The sequence below is a fragment of the Siphateles boraxobius genome, unplaced genomic scaffold (assembly GCF_051911475.1).
Source record: "Siphateles boraxobius isolate OS27281-9 unplaced genomic scaffold, OSU_SipBor_1 66, whole genome shotgun sequence".
NCBI lineage: Eukaryota > Metazoa > Chordata > Actinopteri > Cypriniformes > Leuciscidae > Siphateles > Siphateles boraxobius.
Window position 1 is genome coordinate 25,947,854 of NW_027509193.1, and position 22,314 is coordinate 25,970,167.

At 37.3% G+C, this 22,314-nt stretch overlaps 2 protein-coding genes and 1 long non-coding RNA gene across 7 annotated transcripts; 1 reads left to right on the top strand and 2 right to left on the bottom strand.

Annotated features, from left to right (window-relative positions):
• The first annotated feature begins 856 nt into the window (after positions 1–856).
• On the top strand, positions 857–13,354 carry mmd2a (monocyte to macrophage differentiation-associated 2a). Of its 4 annotated transcripts, none has more exons than XM_077213310.1 (8): positions 857–1,159; positions 3,511–3,629; positions 6,244–6,325; positions 7,433–7,593; positions 8,762–8,836; positions 8,938–9,039; positions 9,226–9,295; positions 11,678–13,354. In XM_077213310.1, the coding sequence occupies exons 3-8, from the start codon at positions 6,248–6,250 to the stop codon at positions 11,879–11,881; spliced, it is 690 nt and encodes a 229-aa protein (XP_077069425.1). In that variant the 5' UTR covers positions 857–1,159; positions 3,511–3,629; positions 6,244–6,247; the 3' UTR covers positions 11,882–13,354. The 4 variants fall into 4 exon arrangements, with proteins under 4 accessions (XP_077069425.1, XP_077069424.1, XP_077069427.1 ...); XM_077213311.1 differs by having other exon boundaries at positions 1,077–1,159; positions 3,514–3,629; XM_077213309.1 differs by lacking the exon at positions 3,511–3,629 and having other exon boundaries at positions 907–1,159.
• LOC143722116 (uncharacterized) lies at positions 7,463–9,542 on the bottom strand. Its single transcript, XR_013196830.1, has 3 exons — positions 9,482–9,542; positions 9,246–9,312; positions 7,463–7,572 (listed from the first exon to the last, which is right to left on the bottom strand). It is a non-coding gene; the product is annotated as an uncharacterized LOC143722116 (long non-coding RNA).
• Positions 13,132–22,144, bottom strand: ap5z1 (adaptor related protein complex 5 subunit zeta 1). Of its 2 annotated transcripts, XM_077213301.1 has the most exons (18): positions 21,995–22,144; positions 21,735–21,872; positions 21,409–21,595; positions 21,188–21,332; positions 20,357–20,469; positions 20,080–20,248; positions 19,396–19,437; positions 18,573–18,713; positions 18,436–18,473; positions 17,175–17,337; positions 16,913–17,091; positions 16,694–16,836; positions 16,460–16,612; positions 15,783–15,894; positions 15,600–15,697; positions 15,223–15,355; positions 14,921–15,135; positions 13,132–13,819 (listed from the first exon to the last, which is right to left on the bottom strand). In XM_077213301.1, the coding sequence occupies exons 1-18, from the start codon at positions 22,033–22,035 to the stop codon at positions 13,549–13,551; spliced, it is 2,481 nt and encodes an 826-aa protein (XP_077069416.1). In that variant the 5' UTR covers positions 22,036–22,144; the 3' UTR covers positions 13,132–13,548. The 2 variants fall into 2 exon arrangements, with proteins under 2 accessions (XP_077069416.1, XP_077069417.1); XM_077213302.1 differs by lacking the exon at positions 19,396–19,437.
• Between the last annotated feature and the right edge of the window lie 170 nt (positions 22,145–22,314).

A 22,314-nucleotide genomic window follows, 5' to 3' on the forward strand; every position in this document is an offset into this window, starting at 1 on the left:
ATATTGTAGGTTGTAGAATAACTTATATATTGTTCTTAATATTTTAATATAAACAATGGACTAAAGAAACTTAGGTTCACTTCATGCATGAGGAGAGGACAGGTGTAAAAGCTCCAAAAATGTAGATTTTTCTGACAATGATTAAATGTCATGATTTACAGGGTTAAAACAAGAAATGTTTTGTTTTGTAGTTGTTTTAGCTTATTTTAAAGCTTGTTTTGTCTCATTTTAAACATTCAAGCCATCTTGAGTCCTTGCAAGTTAAACTAAGGCCCCCTTGTTGAGGACCCGAGTGCGACTCATCCCTCGTGGTCTCCTCAATCATGATGGATGAGACACAGATTTAAATGTTGCTAACTTATTGAACCAGCAGATGGCTACGCGCGCTTTGTTTCTGAGATGTTCAAATTCTAGTGTTTGTTAACTCACTATACCAACCAACCCTCACTGGGTCGAGGGAAAATGCGCTGTACTCAGGTGAAAAAAAATCAAAAAACTTTGATCTTTGTAATTTTGGTTTTCATAATGACTAGTTTTACAAGAGAACAAAAATGGAGTTATGTTTATATGTATATAAAAAACAAACAAACGAAAACAAATAAAATATATATATAAATTGTATAGTTCTATATGTTTTTGGATACTAGTTATTTGGGAAATAAGGGTTTACAAAATAGCGTGCATAGCAGATCCAGTTTAATCCCAGCGAGGTTAGTTTGTTTGCGCGTTTTTAAACTAACGTTTCTAAAGCAAATATCCGCTACATAATGACAAGCGATGGGAAAAACTTTTGCCCGAAGCCTTTTTGAAGTTAACTTGGAAGGAAGCAAAGGGGCGGGGAGGGGATTCTGCGCGCACAGCGGCATTCCTGACAGCGCGAGGGGTCGCGAGGCGCTGTTTACGATTATTCCAAAAATCCAGGATCACTGAATTGCGGCCGCTTCTCGCAGTTCTGCTCGCGTGCGCGTTCTGAGCGACGCAAGTCTTCACGTGCCTTGTAGAGGCAGTTGCCTCCTGCTTCCCTTCCAAGTTACGGGCTTTGAAACATCCGGAGTTTGCTGATACTGGAAGTAGTCACTCTGTCTACCCTGGAGTAAGTTACGCAGCGAACATGTACAAATATGCACAGTATGGACTTTAGGAGGACGAAGTTCGGCAGGTAAATTACATCTAAGCATAACGTTTATAACATTGTTTTTCTTAATATTGCTGAGGAATCATTTTAAATAATAATAATAACTTGGCTATTTATGTTTTCTCCTATGTTAATAATAGAAAAGCACCCTTGAAGTGGGAATGAAAGCTGATAATAACAATATATTTATATATTCTATATAGCCTATCTACATAAAACAATGTGAAACAGAGTTTGAGACGGAGGTAGGCTACAGGCATTAGTGCAAACATGTTTGAAGAAGCCATTGTGTCTATTCATGGAACAATCTTGAGGCTCTGTCAACTTCTACTTTCATTTTATTTCTGCACTTCTTCAACTTTGGTTGTTCAATTGGTGAGGATTTCCTGGAGACCACACACACACACACACACACACACACACACACACACACACACACACACACACACACACACACACACACACACACACACACACACACACACACACACAGGCAATGATATATGGATTGCATTTAAAAAAAATTAAACATTGTTTGTTCATTTATTCATGTTTGTGCGTTGTGCTGTTCTTCAATTTTAGATAGAGAGTAGGCCTACATGTAGGGTACAACTGGGCTAAAGGCACACCTTAAGAAAATTTTGCTTTTCAGTCCTCCTATTGTGTAATTGCAGAAAAAATATTTATGTTTTTATTTGACATTGATGGAGCAACATATTTTTTGTGAAAATAAATCCTAAAAGAATCTTATAAATGTATGAGGTGGTGAGGGGGGCCTTTTACCCCACACATGGGGTAAAAAGGCTCACAAGCATTGGGCAAAAGGCACACAGTAGCCTACTGATACAAATAGCCTACTTTAGCTACAGTAGTCAACATTTGAAGTGGATCAAAACATTTCATCAAATTTATACATGAATTTTGATCAATACCACTTTAGCAAAGTTTGTTCTATTTTAAGTTTACTTTCATAAATAAAATAATTCATTTTTGTCATTCAATTATGTTCATTTTAATAATACAGAAACAAAATTATTTAAAAAAGTAAAGATTCTGAATACATTGAATGGGATCCCATAACAATTTAGCTTTACAGAATGAAAAACTAAATATGATATTTTGATATGATGTCTAACCATGTCATGTCAACAAATGGAAAAGTCATCCAGATATTTATTATCATGTTAATCATTGTGCTTTTTGACTCAACAACAGGGGCACCTTTTACCCCAAATACCAAAATTTAATTCTTCTGTTATTGAAAAACTGCTTGAACAAACCTGAAAAACATTTACAAGACCTTCAAGATCTCAAAATATAGACATTAATTTGATCGATTTTCATTTTCGACATAAATGCAGTTTTAAAAACATGAGATATTAGACCAAATTAGCGCAGTATTAGATCCAAATCAACTTTGCATTGCTTTTCACAATCAAATGATTATATTTCAATGCAAGTTTGAAAGCAGTTCTTACATTATGGAATTTCATGTGGCAAAAAAAGTGTTTTCCTGCACGCTAACATAAACTGAACATAAACATTCGATCCCATGAGCTGAAAATGATTATTCACTTTCCTCATATATCAGTACCAATTTGCTTAACAATAAACCCTGTTATGTATAGCATTTGATCATTCTGTTTACCCATAAATTGTCATTATTATGAAATTTTGTCACATGGGACATAAAGATATATTAAAAGTGTTCATAGTTTTGTGTGATTTGTCAATGTCAGGACACAAACCTGGCATACATAAGCATGCTGTGTTTGCCTTTTGAGATCTTTGCCCCCAGAGGATTTTGACTTGGTGGGATTGTGTGTAAATGCTATATTTCTGTCCGCTCTTTCATTTTATGAGACCATTTCAGTTGAGCATCTGAATGCTCAACATATGTGTAATAACATCAACTAACCACTTTGTTTCATTTATGCTCACACAACAGAGACTTATATTGCATAGTGAAACATACATAAATATTAAACAAAGAACATAGACTAAAAGGGATATCAGGACAATTAAACTGATGAATTTAGTTAAACACTGGTACAGTGTTTCCTCTTAATTGATAACTCTCAGGTCAGGTGAGTCATAAAGTTAAACCTAACCCTGTCAGCACCTGATCACTTTCATTTTATCTCCGAGTCTTCTCAGAAAGGGTGCCCTTCAATTTCCTCTCATAAGTACAGTAAAATGAATCCTATTGTGTGTATTTTTGTCCCTTGTGACTGTTTGGTTTGGATCCTCCTTGTTTCAGAGACAAGAGACTTGTATTGTGGCCATCTGAGTGCATGTTTGGTTTTTGGAAGGGATATTTTGGGCTCTGTCGTATGCAATTAGCACACAGTCACTTTAATTGTCTGTGCTCATAGAAGAAATGGCCTTCATGAAGCTGGAGAATATGAAAGGATAATGGATGAGGTTTGACCAAAACCTCATATGCAGGACCATAAGCAACTTTATAATGACTGAAATATTGGATTACTTGCAGGTAAATATTGCAAAAAACATTTTTTTTTTAAAAACATTGTAAAGTGGTTTTCAAAAAGTTGATATTGCAATTTGGTAGAGCATTATGCAACAAAATGCACTTTCTGTGTGGTATGGAATATTAACATTTACATTTATCCATTTGGCAGACGCTTTTATCCAAAGCGACTTACATTGCATTTCAAGGTACACATTTACATTCTTATCAGTTCTTGCTTTCCCTGGGAATCGGACTCATGACCTTGGCTTTGCAAGCGCCAATGCTCTACTGTTTAAGCTACAGGAACGTTTTTTAAGAACTTGAGGCCAGCCTGAAAATGTTGGAGTGCAATGTTTGGTGCCATAACTAGTATGTAGGGCCATATTATGCATGAGCAGACATTATTGGCTTAAACCCAAGACCAGCACTGTGTATCATGTTGCTGCAGAGACTCTGTGAAGTGTAAACATCCAAATCTCTGAATGTTTTCTCTAGTGAAGGGCCACTGACATGTGTCATAGTCCTTTACCCTCACGGTGTGACATTATCATATTCTCATCATGATGTGTTCCCTTAAATTCCTGCTGAGAGTGGATCACATAAGTCGGAGAATTTGAAATATTACTTATTAATTTGAACGTCTTCGTTTTTTTATTTTTTATTTACAAGTTTGAATCTCAGATTTTGTGGTCATGCATCATTTACAGTTTCATAAGGGGCAGAAATCAAATCATAGGGAATCAATTAATTGAACTAGATTGATTGACTATACTGAGCATGAAGACAGAATTTTTCTTTGACATTTTGAAGTATTGCTAAAAACATTTTCCCAGTGTAAAAAAAGTTGCTGCCTTAAACATCCAAGTTGATTGTACTTAAAAATGTAAGTAATTCCAACTTAAATTAAAATTTACATACTTAAAAATGTTTTAATCTTGTATAAGTTTTGAAAATTGCTTAACTTATTTTGATGAGTTAAAGCAATATAAAAACATATCAACTTATTAATCATGTAATTTTTGTACAGTGTAAAAAGTAAATGTGTCTCTTATAGTGCCAAACTGACATTGAGGCTGAGCTTCCCAGTTTAGCCCCAAATGCCATCATATAAAAGCAATTCCTTTTATAAAGGCCAAGCAGAGACACACCGGGTGCTGAGACCTGGAGCGACGCCAAACATTAATTTAATGAACTCATCCATGATAATGAACAGGATTCCCTGTAGTGCTCTGACATCCGAGTAAATATTTTCCCCGAATATAGTAAAAAAGCAGTGATATGAAAAGTGATACTAAATATATCCAATAACTCTGGTGAGGCAAATTCTGCATGAACAAGCATCTCTGGTGCATTCGGGCATTATAATTGAATTTATGACTGTGAATGGGGTTCCTACATCACACCTGGATCACTCTTGTTTTTTACAGCAAATATTTGCATTAAAATATATATGAAGAGAAAACAGAATAAAAATGTAATGAAAGCAAGTTTCAGGAAAGAGATGATAATCCTTTAAGTCAGCCTGTATGTTTTAGTGGCAGAACTATCTTTGAAAAGACTGCAACTTAAACCAAACAATCTGGTCACTGCTAGAAATACGCTATAATCAAGAAATATAATCAAGAAGCAAAGTAAGATGGTTTCCAGAGCTCGGCTCATTTATTCTGGTTAGCAGTCTAGTCCACTTCCCTGTGTCCTCATGCACATTAATTAAATCACACAGATAAAGAGTGTTTGGGGGGAAATAAAAAAGAAAATCCCAAGCCTCAGGTTGGCATAGAGACTATGACATCATCACCTAATACATCAGCGGCTCAATGTAAGTGGCATAAAAGACCTCATTCCGAACAGGATTAGCTTCACCATTTGGTAGTTACAGATGCTAGGCAACCAAGCAATACAGGAAAATTCTAAAAATGTGATTGAATGCATATTAAATAAATCCTTGAGGTGCCACAAAGAGGGTTACCTAATGCTCTTGAACCTGAACATTACGTGCTCTTTATCCTTAATGTGTTTCATATACCAAATTAATCTCTGAAATGAAAAGGAGTTTGACCTGTAACACTGTGCTGCTTTTTTGTGCCATTAGTTCTGTTAAAGTTGTTGTGTAAGAATTTGTGTAAGAAATTGGGGTGTGTGTGGTTGGTGGGTATTCTATGAAATTTAGAAATGTCACAAAAATTTTAATTAGCACAACAATAATAGATTTTACTTCAATGTTTCTTGATCAACAAATCAGCATATTAGAATGATTTCTGAAGGATCATGTGACACTGAAGACTGGAGTAATGATTCTGGAAACTCAGCTTTGCCTCACAGGAATAAAGCAGATTTTAAAACATATTAAAATAGAAAACAGTTGAAATTGTAATAATATCTCATAATATTTACTACTTTTACTGTATTAAAAAAAATACAGTTAGTACAAGAGACTTAATCTTACCAACTCCACATTTTTAAATGGTAGAAGCATAGATATTTTTCATAGAACCGTATAAATACATTTTTACTATAGGATAACATCCCATATACAGTGCTTCAAATTAATGCATCCAATTAAAAAAAAAAAGAGAAAATATTGAGACTGAAGCTCAACCCTCAGTATCAAAATTCACTAAAATATCTTTTTTAGGTTTATGAACAACCGAGTCCCATCTAGCAAGAGATACCAGCCAACTGAGTATGAGCATGCAGCCAACTGTGCCACGCATGGAGTAAGTGGAAATCTACTTCTTATCTCACACAGAGCAGGACAAAACAAAATGTAGGGAAACCTGAATGAAAATAATGTACTTAATAAGAGGGTATGAAGAGGGTAAATACCTCCGGTTCTGTGTATTATATTGGCAGAAGCCAATTGTCCTGCCATTTGATGCCATTGTCCTGTGACACAGAAGGTTCACCAAGGTCATGAAAAACCACAGAGATTGTTTAATGTTATATTGTTCAACAAACAAGAACATTTTATGGATATTCAGGGCCAAAATCATTTAACAGTCATCAGGTCATTGCTTTTTTCACATTGTCATTTGTTTGTGTTAGTTCTCTGTTCAGCCTTGCTTCTGGTCTTCGTTTATGCTCATGTGTTTTATATGGGCATGTTGGGATAACCTCCTACTCTCTAATCCCTGCCTCTCTGAGCCGCACATCTGGCACAGCCAGTTCACGAGCTACAGCACGAGACATTGACCACACACCAAATCCTCTTTGCATCGGTGCACTGTTGTTTGCTACCAAGAATATCACGCATCTATTTTACTGATACAAATTGAAGTCAAGACAATTTACATGTCCTGTATATGCTTGTTGACTTTGTAATAATGTGTTTGTCAGAAATTTTGTAAATGACTGGAACTGCTGGCTTTGTTTATAACCCATAAAAAAAGAAGGCTTCTGGAGAAAATCAATTTGGCTCGTGGGACACGTAAAGAAGATTTGATCAGACATACACAGTGACTGATGGAAGGAGGGTCGGTCAGACTAGAAATATTAGAACTTTTTTTCCCTGATGTAATTAATGTAATCCAGTTAGCAAACCAGACATAGCCTACATCATGTAGGACTGGGGTTGGCCATTTTAGGTCATTTTGTATTTAAGTACTAACATAGCGTTGTAGTCGAGAACAGTCGAGGGTTGAGTCAGAGTCTAGACTGAGTCCATAGACCAATATCATGAAAATATAGTGGACTCAGAAGCACGTGGATGGTTCTTGACTCAAACGAGCCGGTCTAGACTCCAACACTGCTATAACACATAAACTATTCATTTACAATTTAAGAAAATACAAAAAAGATACACAATGATTTTGTCTTCTGTTCAGCTCTGGATCATTCCCAGTATCATGGGCAGCTCGGTGTTGTACTTCCTCTCTGATGACCAGTGGGAGACCATCTCTGCATGGATGTATGGTACAGGTCTTTCTGGGCTTTTCATCATGTCCACCATGTTCCATACAGTGTCCTGGAAGAAAAGTCATCTCAGGTGAGTCATAATGGAGCAGTGATGCAGTTATAATAATTTTAAAAAGCTATGATGGCTGCTGATACATTTAAATGTTTTCCACAAAGTTCTATTTTATTTTAGAACAGAAAGGAAAGAACCTCAGCACCACATACGATTCCCATTTACATTCATATGCCATAATACATTCACATACATTTTAACCTAAAATCTTAGGATCTTGAATAAAAAAGATATATACACGTATATATATATATATATCTTCTTATATTTCAATGGTGCAATATTTAACCTATTATGCAAAATTTTTGCATATTCTGTGCCAGGAGGAAGTTTCAGCTCCAAATGCAGAATTAGTGGAAACGTTATGAATGAACTTTGGATCTTCATCAGAGCAGGACACCTACGCAGTTACACATGAATCCACATTGACACAGCAAATGCATTCACATGGGCCTGTCAGTTCATGTTCGCCACTGTCAGTTTCATCAATCTGTGATTCACGCATGACTCTGCCCAATGGAAATTATACTTATGGAAAATAACAAAGAGTCTCATTAAGCAGGATCAGGACTCAAATCTGTGTAAATGAGTTGCAACATGCTTCACTACAGTCACCTGCATTTATTTTACACGCATTGATTTGGAAGACATTTTTATATAAAGCAATATACAAGTCTTTTTTGTGTTTTAATAAAATGTAATTAGGCTCTATGTTTCTAGGATGTTGTGTTGGTTGTTAGGGTTGCTAAGAAATAATACTTTTATTCAGAAAGGACACATTAAACTTATCAAATGTGACTGTCCAGACATTAAGAACGTTACAAAAGATTTCTATTTCAAATAAAGGTTGTTCTTTTGAACTTTATATTCATCAAATAATCCTGAAAAAAAAAATGCATTACAATTTACTCAAATATTAAGCAGTACATCTGTTTTCAACATTGATAAAGTGTATTTTTTGAGCAGCAAATCAGAATATTAGAATCATGTAACACTAGAGTGGTGACTAGAGTGGTGATGCTGACAATTCTATGAATTTTAAAAGCAATTCAAAAGCACTGGTGAACATAAGAGACTACTTTAAAAAAAAAAAACAAGCGACCCCAAACCTTGTAAGGATCAGAAGGATACACAAAGATGTGAGATTGATTTTTATGGAACATTTTCTTATGTCTTGCTACAACAGGAAGGTGGAGCAGCGATTCCACATGTGCGACAGGATGGTGATATATTTCTTTATAGCTGCATCTTATGCACCCTGGTGAGTATGAGATGTGCGTGTCTGAGGATATTCATAACTGTGATATTCATAACACTATCAGCGTGTTACAGCTTGACAGGGATGAGTTGTGTTGTGTGCAGGCTGAACCTGAGAGAACTAGGACCCTGGGCTGTCCACATGCGCTGGCTGGTGTGGATCATGGCCTGCGCTGGCTCTGCCTATGTCTTCTTTTTTCATGAGAAGTATGCACCCACTTATTTGAGGACATAGATGATAATCACTCTCAGATGCTATTGTGATAGTTAATGTCCAAAATGGTGGAAAAAAAAAAAACGGTGCTTGTTTAAAAAAAAAAAAATTTAAACATGCAAATGAATATTAACAACTTTGCATCAGAATATCTTTAAAACAGCTGTGTTATGTTTCAGGAACAAGATACTAGACTTACTGTGCTACACTGCCATGGGAGCTGTTCCTGCTGTTGTTCTTCTGTCAATGGTACGTGTGACTGACACCTGTATATATGTTCATAAAAACAGTAATGAAGGCTTTTGAGATACTTTAAGCAGCTTATTTAAATTTGACAACATTTAAGTTAGTGATATTAACATAAAGTATACTTTGAAATACAAATAGGTCTTTACTTCAATAATGTCTTTCATTGAGTTATTGAATTAGGCTTACTTGGCTTTGTCCTAGTAAGGATGCATATTCAGGCTGCCACATCATCAAGCTCCATGAATGCCTTTGATTTGCACCTTCATCCGGCTTATTTTGAAGGATGCATCAAGTGTATCCTTGAAGTCCTCCCTTCATCCACAGTCCTTTGCATGAAAAACAATTAGCGGCCGGAAAATAAATCGGCACTTAGCTCGTCCAATTTCATTATCTAATGCAAGACAAATAAACTATTTCGGAGATAAAGGCATTATGTTTCCTTTTGTTTTGTTCTAAATTGATCACTTAATGCCTAACTGTCCACAATGTAAAACACAGGGAAACCACAGACAGAAAAATAGAAGAAAAAAAAATCTACAATTAAATTTGAACATTCATGACGTAGCGTTACTCGTTCACTAGACTTGCATTTAATGCTGTGGAGAACTATCCCCACAAGCCTCAGAAAGCTGCATCCTACTGTCTATACCAGGCAGGACGGAGACACAGGAATGCCGCCTTCCCATTGACAAGCACCTATTCATTAAATCTTTGGAAGATTTCAAACATTCTATCAGACAAACAACGTGCTTAAGTGTTAATGAATTACGTGATTGAGTCATCTTAATCTAAATTAATGCATTTCAATATACATGTTGGGATATATTTATGCAGCAAGACAACAGGGTTGACAGGATATTATTTTTTGTGTTACAAAACTTTTGAATACTTTTCAATTATCACTTGTTTTACTACTAACACTTGAATACCATCCCCTACTGACAAACAAAACATGAAAAAGTAATAAAATGAAGAGGAGACATTTGCTTGACAGTAAGAGTTTGCTTCTTAAAAAGCATTTTTATGTAATTATGACAGCTTTGTGGTTTATGATTTATATATAAACACACCAAACACTTAATTAGGTACACCGGTTCATCTGTTTGTTAACACATATCTAATCAGCCAATCACATGGCATCAATGCATTTAGGCATGTAGACATGGTCAATGATTCTGCTGAAGTTCAAACTGAGAAACAAAACAGGGAAGAAAATTAATTTAAGTGACTTTGAACGTGGCTTGGTTGTTGGGTCCAGACGGGCTGGTCCGATAATTTCAGAAACTGCTGATCTACTGGGATTTTCACACCCAGCCATATCAAGGGTTTACAGAGAATGGTCAGAAAAAGAGAAAATATCCAGTGAGTGACAGTGGACAAAAATGCCTTGTTGATGCCAGAGGTCAGAGGAGAATGGCCAGAATGGTCGAGTTGATAGAAAGGCAACAGTAACTCAAATAACCTCATTACAGCTGAAGTCTGCAGAAGAGCATCTCTGAACATACAACATGTCAAACCTTGAAGAAGATGGACTACAGCAGCAGAAAACAAACACCCGGTGACACTCCTAGATTCCTGTCAGATAAAAACAGGAAACTGAGGTTACAATTCACAGGGCCTCACCCAAATTGGAAAAAAGAAGACTGGAAAAACATTGCCTGGTCTGATGAGTCTCGATTTCTGCTGCGACATTCAGATGTTCGGGTCAGAATTTGGCATAATCAACAGGAAAGCATGGATCCATCCTGCCTCGTATCAGTGGTTCAGGCTGGTGCTGGTGGTGTGATGGTGTGGAGGATATGTTCTTGGCAGACTTTGAGCCACTTAGTACCAATTGAGCATTGTTTAAACGCCACAGCCTACCCGAGTACTGCTGTCCATCACTTTATGACCACAGTGTAGCTCAAATCATCACTAACTGGTTTGTTAAACATGACAATGAGTTCACTATACTCAAATGGCCTCCACAGATCTCAATCCAATGGAGCACCTTGATGGCAACTGTTTGATGCCATCAAGTCAAGATGGACCAAAATCTCTGAGGAATGTTTCCAGCACCTTGTTGAATCTAGGCCATGAAGAATTAAGGCAGTTCTGAAGCGAAAGGAAGTATATAAAATGTATTTATGATTATTAAAGTTGTATTAAATGGGCATCCCTCTTATAACCATTTTCCCTCCATTTAAAGTAACTATTCCGTTAACCATAAACCTGTCATAATAACATAATTTTGCTTTTCAAGGTCAAATAATATTAAAATAAAAGAATTTGCATAATGGATTTTTATTTTCAACAAATTTTACACATGGAGTTTTGTGGAATGACCCTTGTGTAATTTGTCTGTGGTAGAGTGACCCGTTTAAACTGAACGTATTGTTTCAGGCTAACAGAGAGGGCATATTAGAGCTGTCAGTGGGCGGAGTCTTCTATTGCCTGGGAATTGTGTTCTTCAAGAGTGATGGCCTCATCCCATTCGCCCATGCCATCTGGCATGTCTTTGTGGCAGTGGGGGCAGGCATACACTATTACGCCATCTGGAGGTACTTGTATGCAACGGGGACCAGCCAAATCAAAATATCCAGGTGACAGATGCAGAAGACCTGAAGTATTCACACAGACAGGGTTTGTTGAGCTATAAAATACAATGTATTTGATCATGAGCTGCCTTTGCATCCCTCTATATTAATCATAGATGGGCATGTTATAGTACTGTTGTTCTAAAATACACTTTTATATAGAAGAATTTCTGTTTGATAAATCAGCACTTTGTGGCCAGTCTATTTTCACAATGTAGTCTTAACCTGTGTACATAATGTAATGTTTCAACTGTCAATGTTTACAGGCAAAATGTGTATAATACAGAAGACATTCCATGTCCTTTAATAGAGCCATCTACTGCCTTTAAACACTTGATATGATAGAAGTGAATTTATTGGCAGTAGTTGGCATTGAGCAGAATATATGTTGAAGTATTTCTAATACTGTGATCTTGTAATAACGACTATGAACAAAAATGGCCTTGTAATCGTTGCACAATGGATCCTCTGGGGTCGTGAGATTGGTGGAAAGCTTGAGGGAATTACAGCATTTATTATAATAAATAAATGTGAATATAAGTCAATTCAGCTCCCACAGAGGCTCACGTTGAAACTAGCCTTGATGAATTATATGCATCTTTTTAGTAAGACCCAAATAGATTTACCTAAAGGTCTCAAAAATATGAACCTTGATGAAATTCTAGCATCTAAAACAGCACTTTTAACGCTAATAGACAATTATAATTGTTTATTTCCAGATTGTTTTTTTTGTGTGGTCGTTCTTAATGGAATCCTATCGGTGATCATTCAATTGAATAACTTGTGTCCAGCAGTTCTTGAAACTTTTTACCTCTTGACACACTACACTTTTCGTTCCATTGACTTCCATTAATACGCATGTGAATGCAGGAGACAGGAAAAGCTCAAGCGAAGACGTTTTGCATTTCGCTGTGTTTCAAAGTTCAAGTTTGGTGAACTCTGATGTGCGAATTCGTATCACGTGAAGATTTCTGACCAATAGAAGATTGATAGGCCATAGGGAGACCTTTTAGCTGAATTAAAAGAGCGCAAACTTTAAATCTGCAGGATTGCAGCATTGCAGTAAAGTGGAGCAGACTGCATATTTTTACCTTTTTGACGTATTATATGTTTTAAAAGACAGCGCTAAATGTTACATCATTGTGCAACCGTTGCAGTGTCCGAAGAAATTGTGTGTGCTCAAACATGAGCTGGTCTGGTCTAGTGTGACCGTGGTTTTAGCCAGGAAGCTCAGATATGACCAAGAATGTTGTTAAGCACTTTGACTTTGAATGTAAAACAATTTTTACTCATTTTGTCATAATGCAACATTAATATGACAATAAGCATTTCTACATTGTGTAGACATTTCTACTGTGTCAAATTTCATGTATATGATCAATTCCTTTGGTTTCATAGATTTTTAATTAAAAGGACAAAACTTGTTTAATTTATATAAAAGTGTCTAACAACCATTTGAATAAATCAAGGAATAAATCATAAACCTCTTGTGTCTTGATGTTTGTTTTGATATATTTGTGATTAACAAGAATGAAGTGAAAGTCATGATGAAGTACAGTGCTTTTCTGTTTTACTTCAGTGTCTCTCACATTTCCTTTCACTCCCTCCTTGAGTCCTTTAGAAACTTTCTCTTGGTATTCTGCACAGTTATTTGGAAAACGAGTTCCTAGAATTGGCTCACGTGGGCAGGAAGCTGGAATGTCTGTGGAGGAGACCGCTGACTGCTCTCATGGCCTGAGGAAGTGAGGCGTTGGTGTCTCTGTGCCAGCGGGGGCCGTCGCCTCCTGCTGTAGGGGCCAGGACAGACTGAGCCACATTTGGTAATTTGAGCAGGTTAATAAGTTCATGGGCTCGAGTGATGATCTCCTCTGTGTCTTCCTCATTGTAGCACGCCATTACTGGACCACTACGAGCAAATATCCGCATCTTAGACAGGAAAAGCGACACTCTGAGAGAAATGGAAATAGACAAGGAAAGAGTGAGGGAAATAGAAATATTGGTTGATACTACAAGATTTGTAATTTTACTTGACTCTTGCATTGTCAATATAAGATCTTGACCAAAAATTGATGTACCTTCTTGATGTAAATAAATGTTGTGAAATTTCCATCAAGAGGAGCATCAATTACACACACACACACACACACACACACACACACACACACACACACACACACACACACACACACACACACACACACACACACACACACACACACACACACACACACACACACACACACACACACACACACACACACACACACACACACACACACACACACACACACACACTTTAGAGTGGCCTTTTATTGTGGCCAGCCTAAGGCACACCTGTGCAATAATCATGCTGTCTAATCAGCATCTTGATATCCCACACCTGTGAGGTGGATGGATTATCTCTGCAAAGGAGAAGTCACTAACACAGATTTAGACAGATTTGTGAACAATATTTGAGAGAAATAGGCCTTTTGTGTACATAGAAAAAGTCTTAGATCTTTGAGTTCAGCTCATGAAAAATGGGGGCAAAAACAAAAGTGTTGCGTTTATAATTTTGTTCACTGTATATATATACATATAGCATCACCCCTTCTCTCACAGCGTCCAAAACGGTTAGTTAAAATATTCAGTCCCTCTAAGCTCCTCCTTTCTGAGAGCCTATTCTGCTCTGATTGATCAGACGGCCCAGTCTTTTGTGATTGATCTACCGCTCACAGCGTGTGTCGGAAACGAAATTCCCAATACCACATCTGAATTTCAGCTAAGTAGACATTGTGCACGGGAGTCAAAGGCAGCCATAGACTTGCATTATGCAAATTTGTTACAAACCTACGTAGGTTCCTACTTTTATCTTTGAAACTTTGAAGAACTTTTACATTCACAAACAGCTGTATTGCACACTACATGAAAGGTAACATTCGAAAAAAAGCATAACTTTTTGAATCGGATGATCTGTGTATATTTTGTTTTTAGCAAAATATTTAAATATATACAATATATAATATAATTTGTAATCGAAAAGCCATGGTGTTGGAGCAGGTTGATCTACCTTGGAATAAGATCCTGACTGCGTGTGGCCAGTTTAGCAAGGGTCGTCATGAGAACCGTGATGAGGCGGGGGGAGAAACCCGGGGGGCTGGCTGACTGTCGCACCTGCGTGATCTCAAACAGCACCGCCTCCAAACTCTCAAAAAAAGAGGTGATCAGTTCCACCGTGCAGCGAGAGTCGTATGACACCGAGAGAAACTCACCAATGACCCACACCTGCGTGTACACATTAAATACAGTCACCTGAAGAACAAGTATAGCATATGACACTTACAATTACAGTGCTCTACTTCTCCTCCTCACCACATGTGTGTAGAAGTCTTCTTTACTGTAAATGTTGGCAGGGATGCTTGCAAACTCCAGGATCTCCCTGGACTGATCCACAATCAGTGGTGGGTGGAGTTTGCACAGAGCCTGCAGGTGTGTGCTGAACACCCTACAATCACAAATAATTCATGCACAATCACTTACACATGTAGAATTTATGTGGAAATGTATATATACACATCTTGTCAAATGTATACAAGTCAAATCTGTGGGAGAGTATTTTAAATCATTCACTTGTGAGGTTTTATTTCAGTTAGGTGCCTATGTAGACAGCTGACAGTGAGGCAGCTTACTGGGTTTTAGGAACAGCCAAAATCTCACAAGAAAGTGGCAACATTTTAAAAGTGCCTTACTTTTGGACCTCAGCATTAAATGTCTTGATGTTATAGAGCAGGCTACTTCTCTCTAGCAGCACCAGCAGCAGCTGGTTCATCATTTTCTCATCAGCTTTCTATAAAACACAATCAAAAAACATGGGAACAGATGACAACCGAGATCTCGGTTAAATGGCTTGACCTCTCATTTGTGACTCTTACCTGAGTGACAGTGTTGAAGTAAACATGCAGAAGCACAGGAACGACCTGAGCACACTGAACGACCCGTGGACTCTCCGCCATGTCAGCCAGAATCTCATGAAGCAGATTTAGCCTATGAAGCAATCACACTCAGAGTATAACCATCACAGCAAATTTGTGGTCAGTAAGTGCTGAATAAAAGTGTTTCTTTTAAAAAAAATGTAATGACATCAGATTAACCAGTAGTGACAGTAAAGACTTCAAATAAATGCTGTTCCTTTGAATGTTCTATTCATCAAAGAATCCTGAAAATTCTCCACAAAAATATTAACACATCAAATCATATTAGAATGATTTCTGAAGGATCATGTGACACTGAAGACTGGAGTGATGATGCTGAAAATTCAGCTTTGACATCAAAGGAAATAATTTACATTTATTACAATGAATTTATAACATAATATGTAACATATTGCAATATTACAGTTTTTACTGTATTTTTGACCAAATAAATGCAGCCGTAAGATACTTATTTTCTTTCAGTGGTGTAATTATGTATATATGATTTTCTTTGAATTTCATTGCATTTTAATTCTACCTCCTTAAACTCAAATTACAATTCTGCATCCTGCTAACTCATTTTAAACGTCCCGAATTCCTCCTAGATTGTGTTCTATAAATGATGTGGCAGGTATTACCTGTCTATAGTGTCTCCGGTCCCAGCCTCCGGTCTGAGGATGTAGAGGAAGAGCCCCCTATAGGACGGCTGGCGGAAGGCATCCAGACAAGCAGCCAATTTCGCCCCCTGCTGATCCCACGCAGTACGGTCCAAAGCCTGATAGCACGCTGATCTGCAACAGCATTGCATCACTAATTCACATCACAAACAATTTCAGTAAAAACGTTCATTTGTCGTCGGTAAAGTGACGCACCTCTGCTGGAGGTCCAGCGCTGCTGCTAAGCAGGGCAGATCAAGGATAGTGTGCAGTAACTCAATGGCTGTATCTGGAGCTACCAGTGACGGAAGCAGCTCCACAAACTCTCCAATCAATCCTGAGCTGTTCCACGCCAAGAACTGACAGGCAAAATGCACAACGTTTTAGTATTTCACTTAATTGGATTCACTTTAAAATGCGAGTCAGCCAGCCCACCTTCAGGAGGTTTGGGAAGCTCTGTCTGTAGTTGGCCACTCTGTCCTGCAGCACGCTGGAATTGAGTAGACAGAACTGGACAAACTCAAAGGCTAGCATGGGCTCGTTGAACTGCTCTGTGGGACAGTGGCTGAAGAGCTGGCAGAACACAGCCTCAGAGTCCACCGCGGCCGTCTCGCCTGAGAACAGAGCACATGGACGCTGACATACATTCATAGGTCACACTGTCAGAGGCCCGTCACTAACAAGGCCCGTCACTCACTGTGGTTGAGGTAGAACTGAGCGATAGGCAGCAGGGTTCGAGCGTAGGTGAAGTCTCCGTTCAGTCTGCCGTACAGGGCTTTGATGCAGGGGAAGGCACGGTACACATAGGAGGGGTCCTCGCCACAGATGATGTCGATTATTGACACGGACTCGATGATACACTGCACAACAGATAAACAGAGTCACCGTCCATGTGCCATTTAACCCACTGACATCACTGTTTTCTCCGAGTGGCTAAATATATAAATATGTATAAATTTTACTAAACTTTTTTACAACAAAAATGAACCATCACTGAACTTAGTTAAGCTGGACTATGACGTTATTTTCTCCTAGATCTGCTGTACAACAGAAACAAACTGTTGCATTATTTTCTTTATATCACTGTAAAGCTGCTTTGAAACAATTTGTCTTGTAAAAAGCGGAATATAAATAAAGGTGACTTGACTACGGTTTCATCATGATATTATTAATTATACAGTGTAAAATCCATCTATTTTGCGTTCTTTTCTAATTTAACACTGAATTTTCATCTCAAATTATATGATCTGCCTAACAATTTAAATAAAGTAAAAATGAAAACAAATAAACATGAATTTCAGGATTTGTTATGCGAGTTTGCATGACTTTTAGTAATGAAGTTTTCCTTTAAATTTGACTAAATTCCATTTTTTTTATTTGATATTTAATTTAAATTTATATGCAGGTTAAAATAATAAATTACAAACAAATAAATAAATATTAAATATCAGACTTTTAGACCCCAGTAAATAGTAAGCTTAATTTAAAATATACACTACTGTTCATAGGTATGGGGTCAGTAAGATGTTTTCGTTTATTGAAAGAAAGGAATACTTTTGTTCAGCAAGGATGCGTTGAATAAATTAGTAAAGACACACATAAAATTTCTACTTAAAATAAATGCTGTTTTCTTAACTATCCATTAAAGAATCTTGAAAACAGTTTCCACAAAAAAAATTGAGTAGCAAGATGGATAATAATAAATGATTTTCAAGCATCGACCATCATATTAGAATGATTTCTAAAGGATCATGTGACATTTTATATATATTTTAAAATATATTAACATGTAAAACAGTTATTTTTAAAAATTTTAATAATATTTGACAAAATGACAGTTTTTACCGAATTTCTGATCAAATACATGCAGCCTTGGTGAGGATAAGAGACTTCTTTGAAAAACATTATAAAATCATGCCAACCACAAAATTTTGAACAATAGTATATATGGTGCTTACTGCTTTCTGTAGCTCCGTATCCCTCCTCTTCAGAGCTTCTGTATTTTGAAAAAAATGAGAGAAATAAATCAATACATTTACCAGCAGAGTGCAAAAAACATTCTCCATAGCCTGGCCTACAATTACGATCCACTCACTCCGGTCACTCTGTTCAATGAGACGCTGGCAGTATTCAAAAGCTTTCTCGCGGAGTCTCTCTTTGGGAGGAAGCAGTCTGCTGGACGAGGATGTGGCCGACACCATGGACATCACTGAACTGTCCACCTCGGAGCGATCATCTACATCAACAGCACAGCACGTTACAGCACAGTGCACACTTACAACACCCAGAGCACGACCCCAAGCACCTCATCACGCGGGATCTAATGCCAATGAATGGGTGAGCATTTGACAGGACATGCAGGCTATCTTTGGAATGGCATTCTACAATACTACTATTTTGGCAGTATGCAGTATGTATAGTGTGCACACCACACGTGAATATTGTCTGAATACCCTGATGACTTACTATAAAATGTGTAAACGTGAAAGAGTAAGAATTCATAGTATTTATGTAACAGTAAGCAAAAAGTACCCGGACGACTACTCTGAGAGTGTAAGATTTTAGACACAGGCTATTTATTTTTCAGAAATTAAATTGATGCCACACACAGAAGAAAACATGGTGAGGTCATGCGACAACAGCGTAGCATGAAAGAGCATAAAAATAATTGGCTGTGTACAGTATATACACACACCACAGTTTGCAGTAGTAAGCTAGTATTTTGATTCCAAACATAGCCATAGACTCAAAATCAATTTGATACATACAGCAATTAATTATGGATCATAATAACCCCCCCCCCCCCCCCCCCCCCCCCCCCCCTATTATTCTGATAGCAGGAATGTCATTGAGTAAAGGGAGTTTCAGATTGCGTAGGAAGCAGATTGATCATATCAGGCTTTTCACTTGCATCTTACCTTGGTGCTGTGACTGAATGACCTGTGCTCTTTTTAGTGGAGCTAGCAAAGATGAAAAGCCCATGTTACTCATCTTAACTACATGAAATGAAGTATATATCTGACATGGGATAATTCGTAAGCAATGTAGACATTGTTCAAATCGGTTTAGGCCATTTGAACCTCTCTCTCTCTCTCTCTCTCTCTCTCTCTCTCTCTCTCTCTCTCTCACTCTCTCACTCTCTCTCTCTGTCTCTCTCTCTAAATAAAAATAAATTAAATCTAAATAGAAATATTAAAAAAAATAACAAAAAACACAAAATTACTTTATAACACTTTACAATAAGGTTTCACTTGTTAACATTATCTTACAAAGAACAATCCTTCTACAGCATTTATCAATCTTATTCAGTGTAAATCTCAGCATTTACTAATACATGATCAACATCAAAAGTTATATATGTTAACGTACAGTCAGTGAACAAACATGAAAATTGTTTCGGTTACTAAATGCTGTAAAACCAGTTTGTTTATTGTTAGTTCATGTTAGTTAATGCATTTATTAATGTTAACAAATGAGACCTTATTGTAAATATTTACCAATTGCTAAAATTAAACTGAAAATATAAAAAAAACCTACTATAATAATAGTATAAAAAACTTCTACCATGCCTGGCCGCAATGTCTCTGTTCAGACTTCTGTACCTGATTCTGTGTTTGTAGTCCCGTCTGCGTCGTAAGTGAGCAGCCAACCCTTGATCATAGAGAAAGTGTACATGTTCATCCACTGGTCCTCGGTGTAGCTCTGACCCACACAAAGCACAGTGAAGAAGTCGCCCGTTACCACCCCGTCCACCTCCGTCAGTGGAGCTGGCTGATGAAGAGATGTGAGATCACTCAACATTATCATTATAAACTTGAGCTTGAGCTTATTGGGTGATGGTGCAGGTATTGGTGAATGAGGAAAAGCAACATGCCCCACCTGACGTGCTCTTGGTCCACTGAAAAATCCCCCAGAAGACATGGAGGCTCCCTGCTGCATACTGGCATAACGCAACCAATCCACCAGCTTACGACTGACCAGATTCACCTGATCTGGGTTCAGTGTCCACATAATTCATGTTAGCATCTTTACATTATCCAGATTTAGGTACTGAAATCGTGCCTTTTCAATGCCAATGGAGTTAACAACTATACAGTGGGGTTTAAAAGTCCATTTACAAAATCTTGGATTCAAAGTTTAAAAGTTTTAGTATTCTAAATTTGAAACATAAAGATACTAAGAAATATTTAACATTTTGGACATTTATTAAAATCACCATGAACCTATTCTTATTTTTTATGGAATATTGCAGTTTTTATTTTAAATGATTTATCATGCACATTCTATTTTTTTTAATTAATGTGCCCTTGTAATCTTCATAATCAAAATAACTTAGTATTTTTCTCGTTCGGCAAGCAGCCGCTTCACTCGGCTATACAGTACGTCACAATAGGAAAGAAAAGACTATACCAACTTCCGTTTCATGCCGACTTTAATGCAAATATTATTATACAAATAATTTTTCAGTTCAACTCCTCACTCAACATGTTATGCTGATAACATAATTTGTATTCAAAATTAAAAATGCAAAATAGATTTTGCATTAAATTAAATATTTAATTAAAAATTAAAGTAAATATTTGCATTAATAAAACTATTAAACAATATTTTATTTAATGTTGCGATTCCATTATTTTTTACTTTTGGACCCCACTGTTATTCCTAATGACCCACTACAGTATTGCATTTCATGAATGTGTTTGACTTTACCATCTGTGAGAACGTCTGGATAAACAGTAATCATTTCAGAGAGAATGGGAAGAGCATGTTTAGATATCAGCCCGTCAGACAGCCGAGACTCGAGACTTTTCAGCAGATGGTGGCAAAGGGGGATCACATCTTCTTTATTTCCAGCCTGCGAAAAATGAGATTAAGTTAAGTGCACAATCATGATCAATACACAAGCTGAACATACACTGCCTGTAACTCACTTGAGAGAGAACAACACTGGCCACATAGCTAAAGGTCCTGCTGTCCTGACTGAGATCAGAGCAGAGGCTGTGCACGCTGGGAGGAAAACTCTGCCGTATGATGGAGGACGACAGAACCTGAAGCTGCTCTGGACTCGACGAAGAGCGAAGAACAGTCTGCAGCTTCATCACCAGATCTGATGGAAGCCTGATAGCAATGGAGGAGGTCTTCAGTTATTCACTTATAATGTCCTGAAATACACCTTTCTGGTACACTTTTGAAGGGTCAGACAAATGGTTTTATGCCCACGTGCTGTTCAGATGTATTTTAGATTAATATGACTTACTCTCTGGCATGTTTAGTGGCAGAAACGATCAGATGGAGCCTCTGGAGGGAGTCCACGGTGTCTCCACTAACGTCTTTAGTGTGGAGGAGCTTAAATATGCGCCCGCAAAATCTCTGCAGCTCTTCCTCCTTAATTTCTCTGAAAGGTAACGTTATATTGATTTAAATGAGGAACTTGTCTAACTTAGAAAGGTTCCAGACCAGCCATGTGACCAATACAGTTTTTGACAGAAAATGTTTTACTTAAACATATAGGTTTACCTCGCCTGCTTTATTAAACTCTCCGTCGCGGCAGCATACATCTTGATGGCAATACAATTACATGTCAAAACCAAATACAACAATCAAAACATTCGCTCCGTCAGCTATGGTGTCCTGATAGCAAATCACATGACAACAATTGGTTCCTCTTTTACGCGTCAGTCGGCCTTGAAACAGTTTAACAAAGGGGGTGGTAGAATTAGCATACACTATTCATATTGTGATTAGACTTTCATATTCATAAGTAGAATATTCTATGGGTACAAAAACATCTGGGAAGAATATTAGGATCTCTCGGTAGATATCATCCTTTTGCCCGC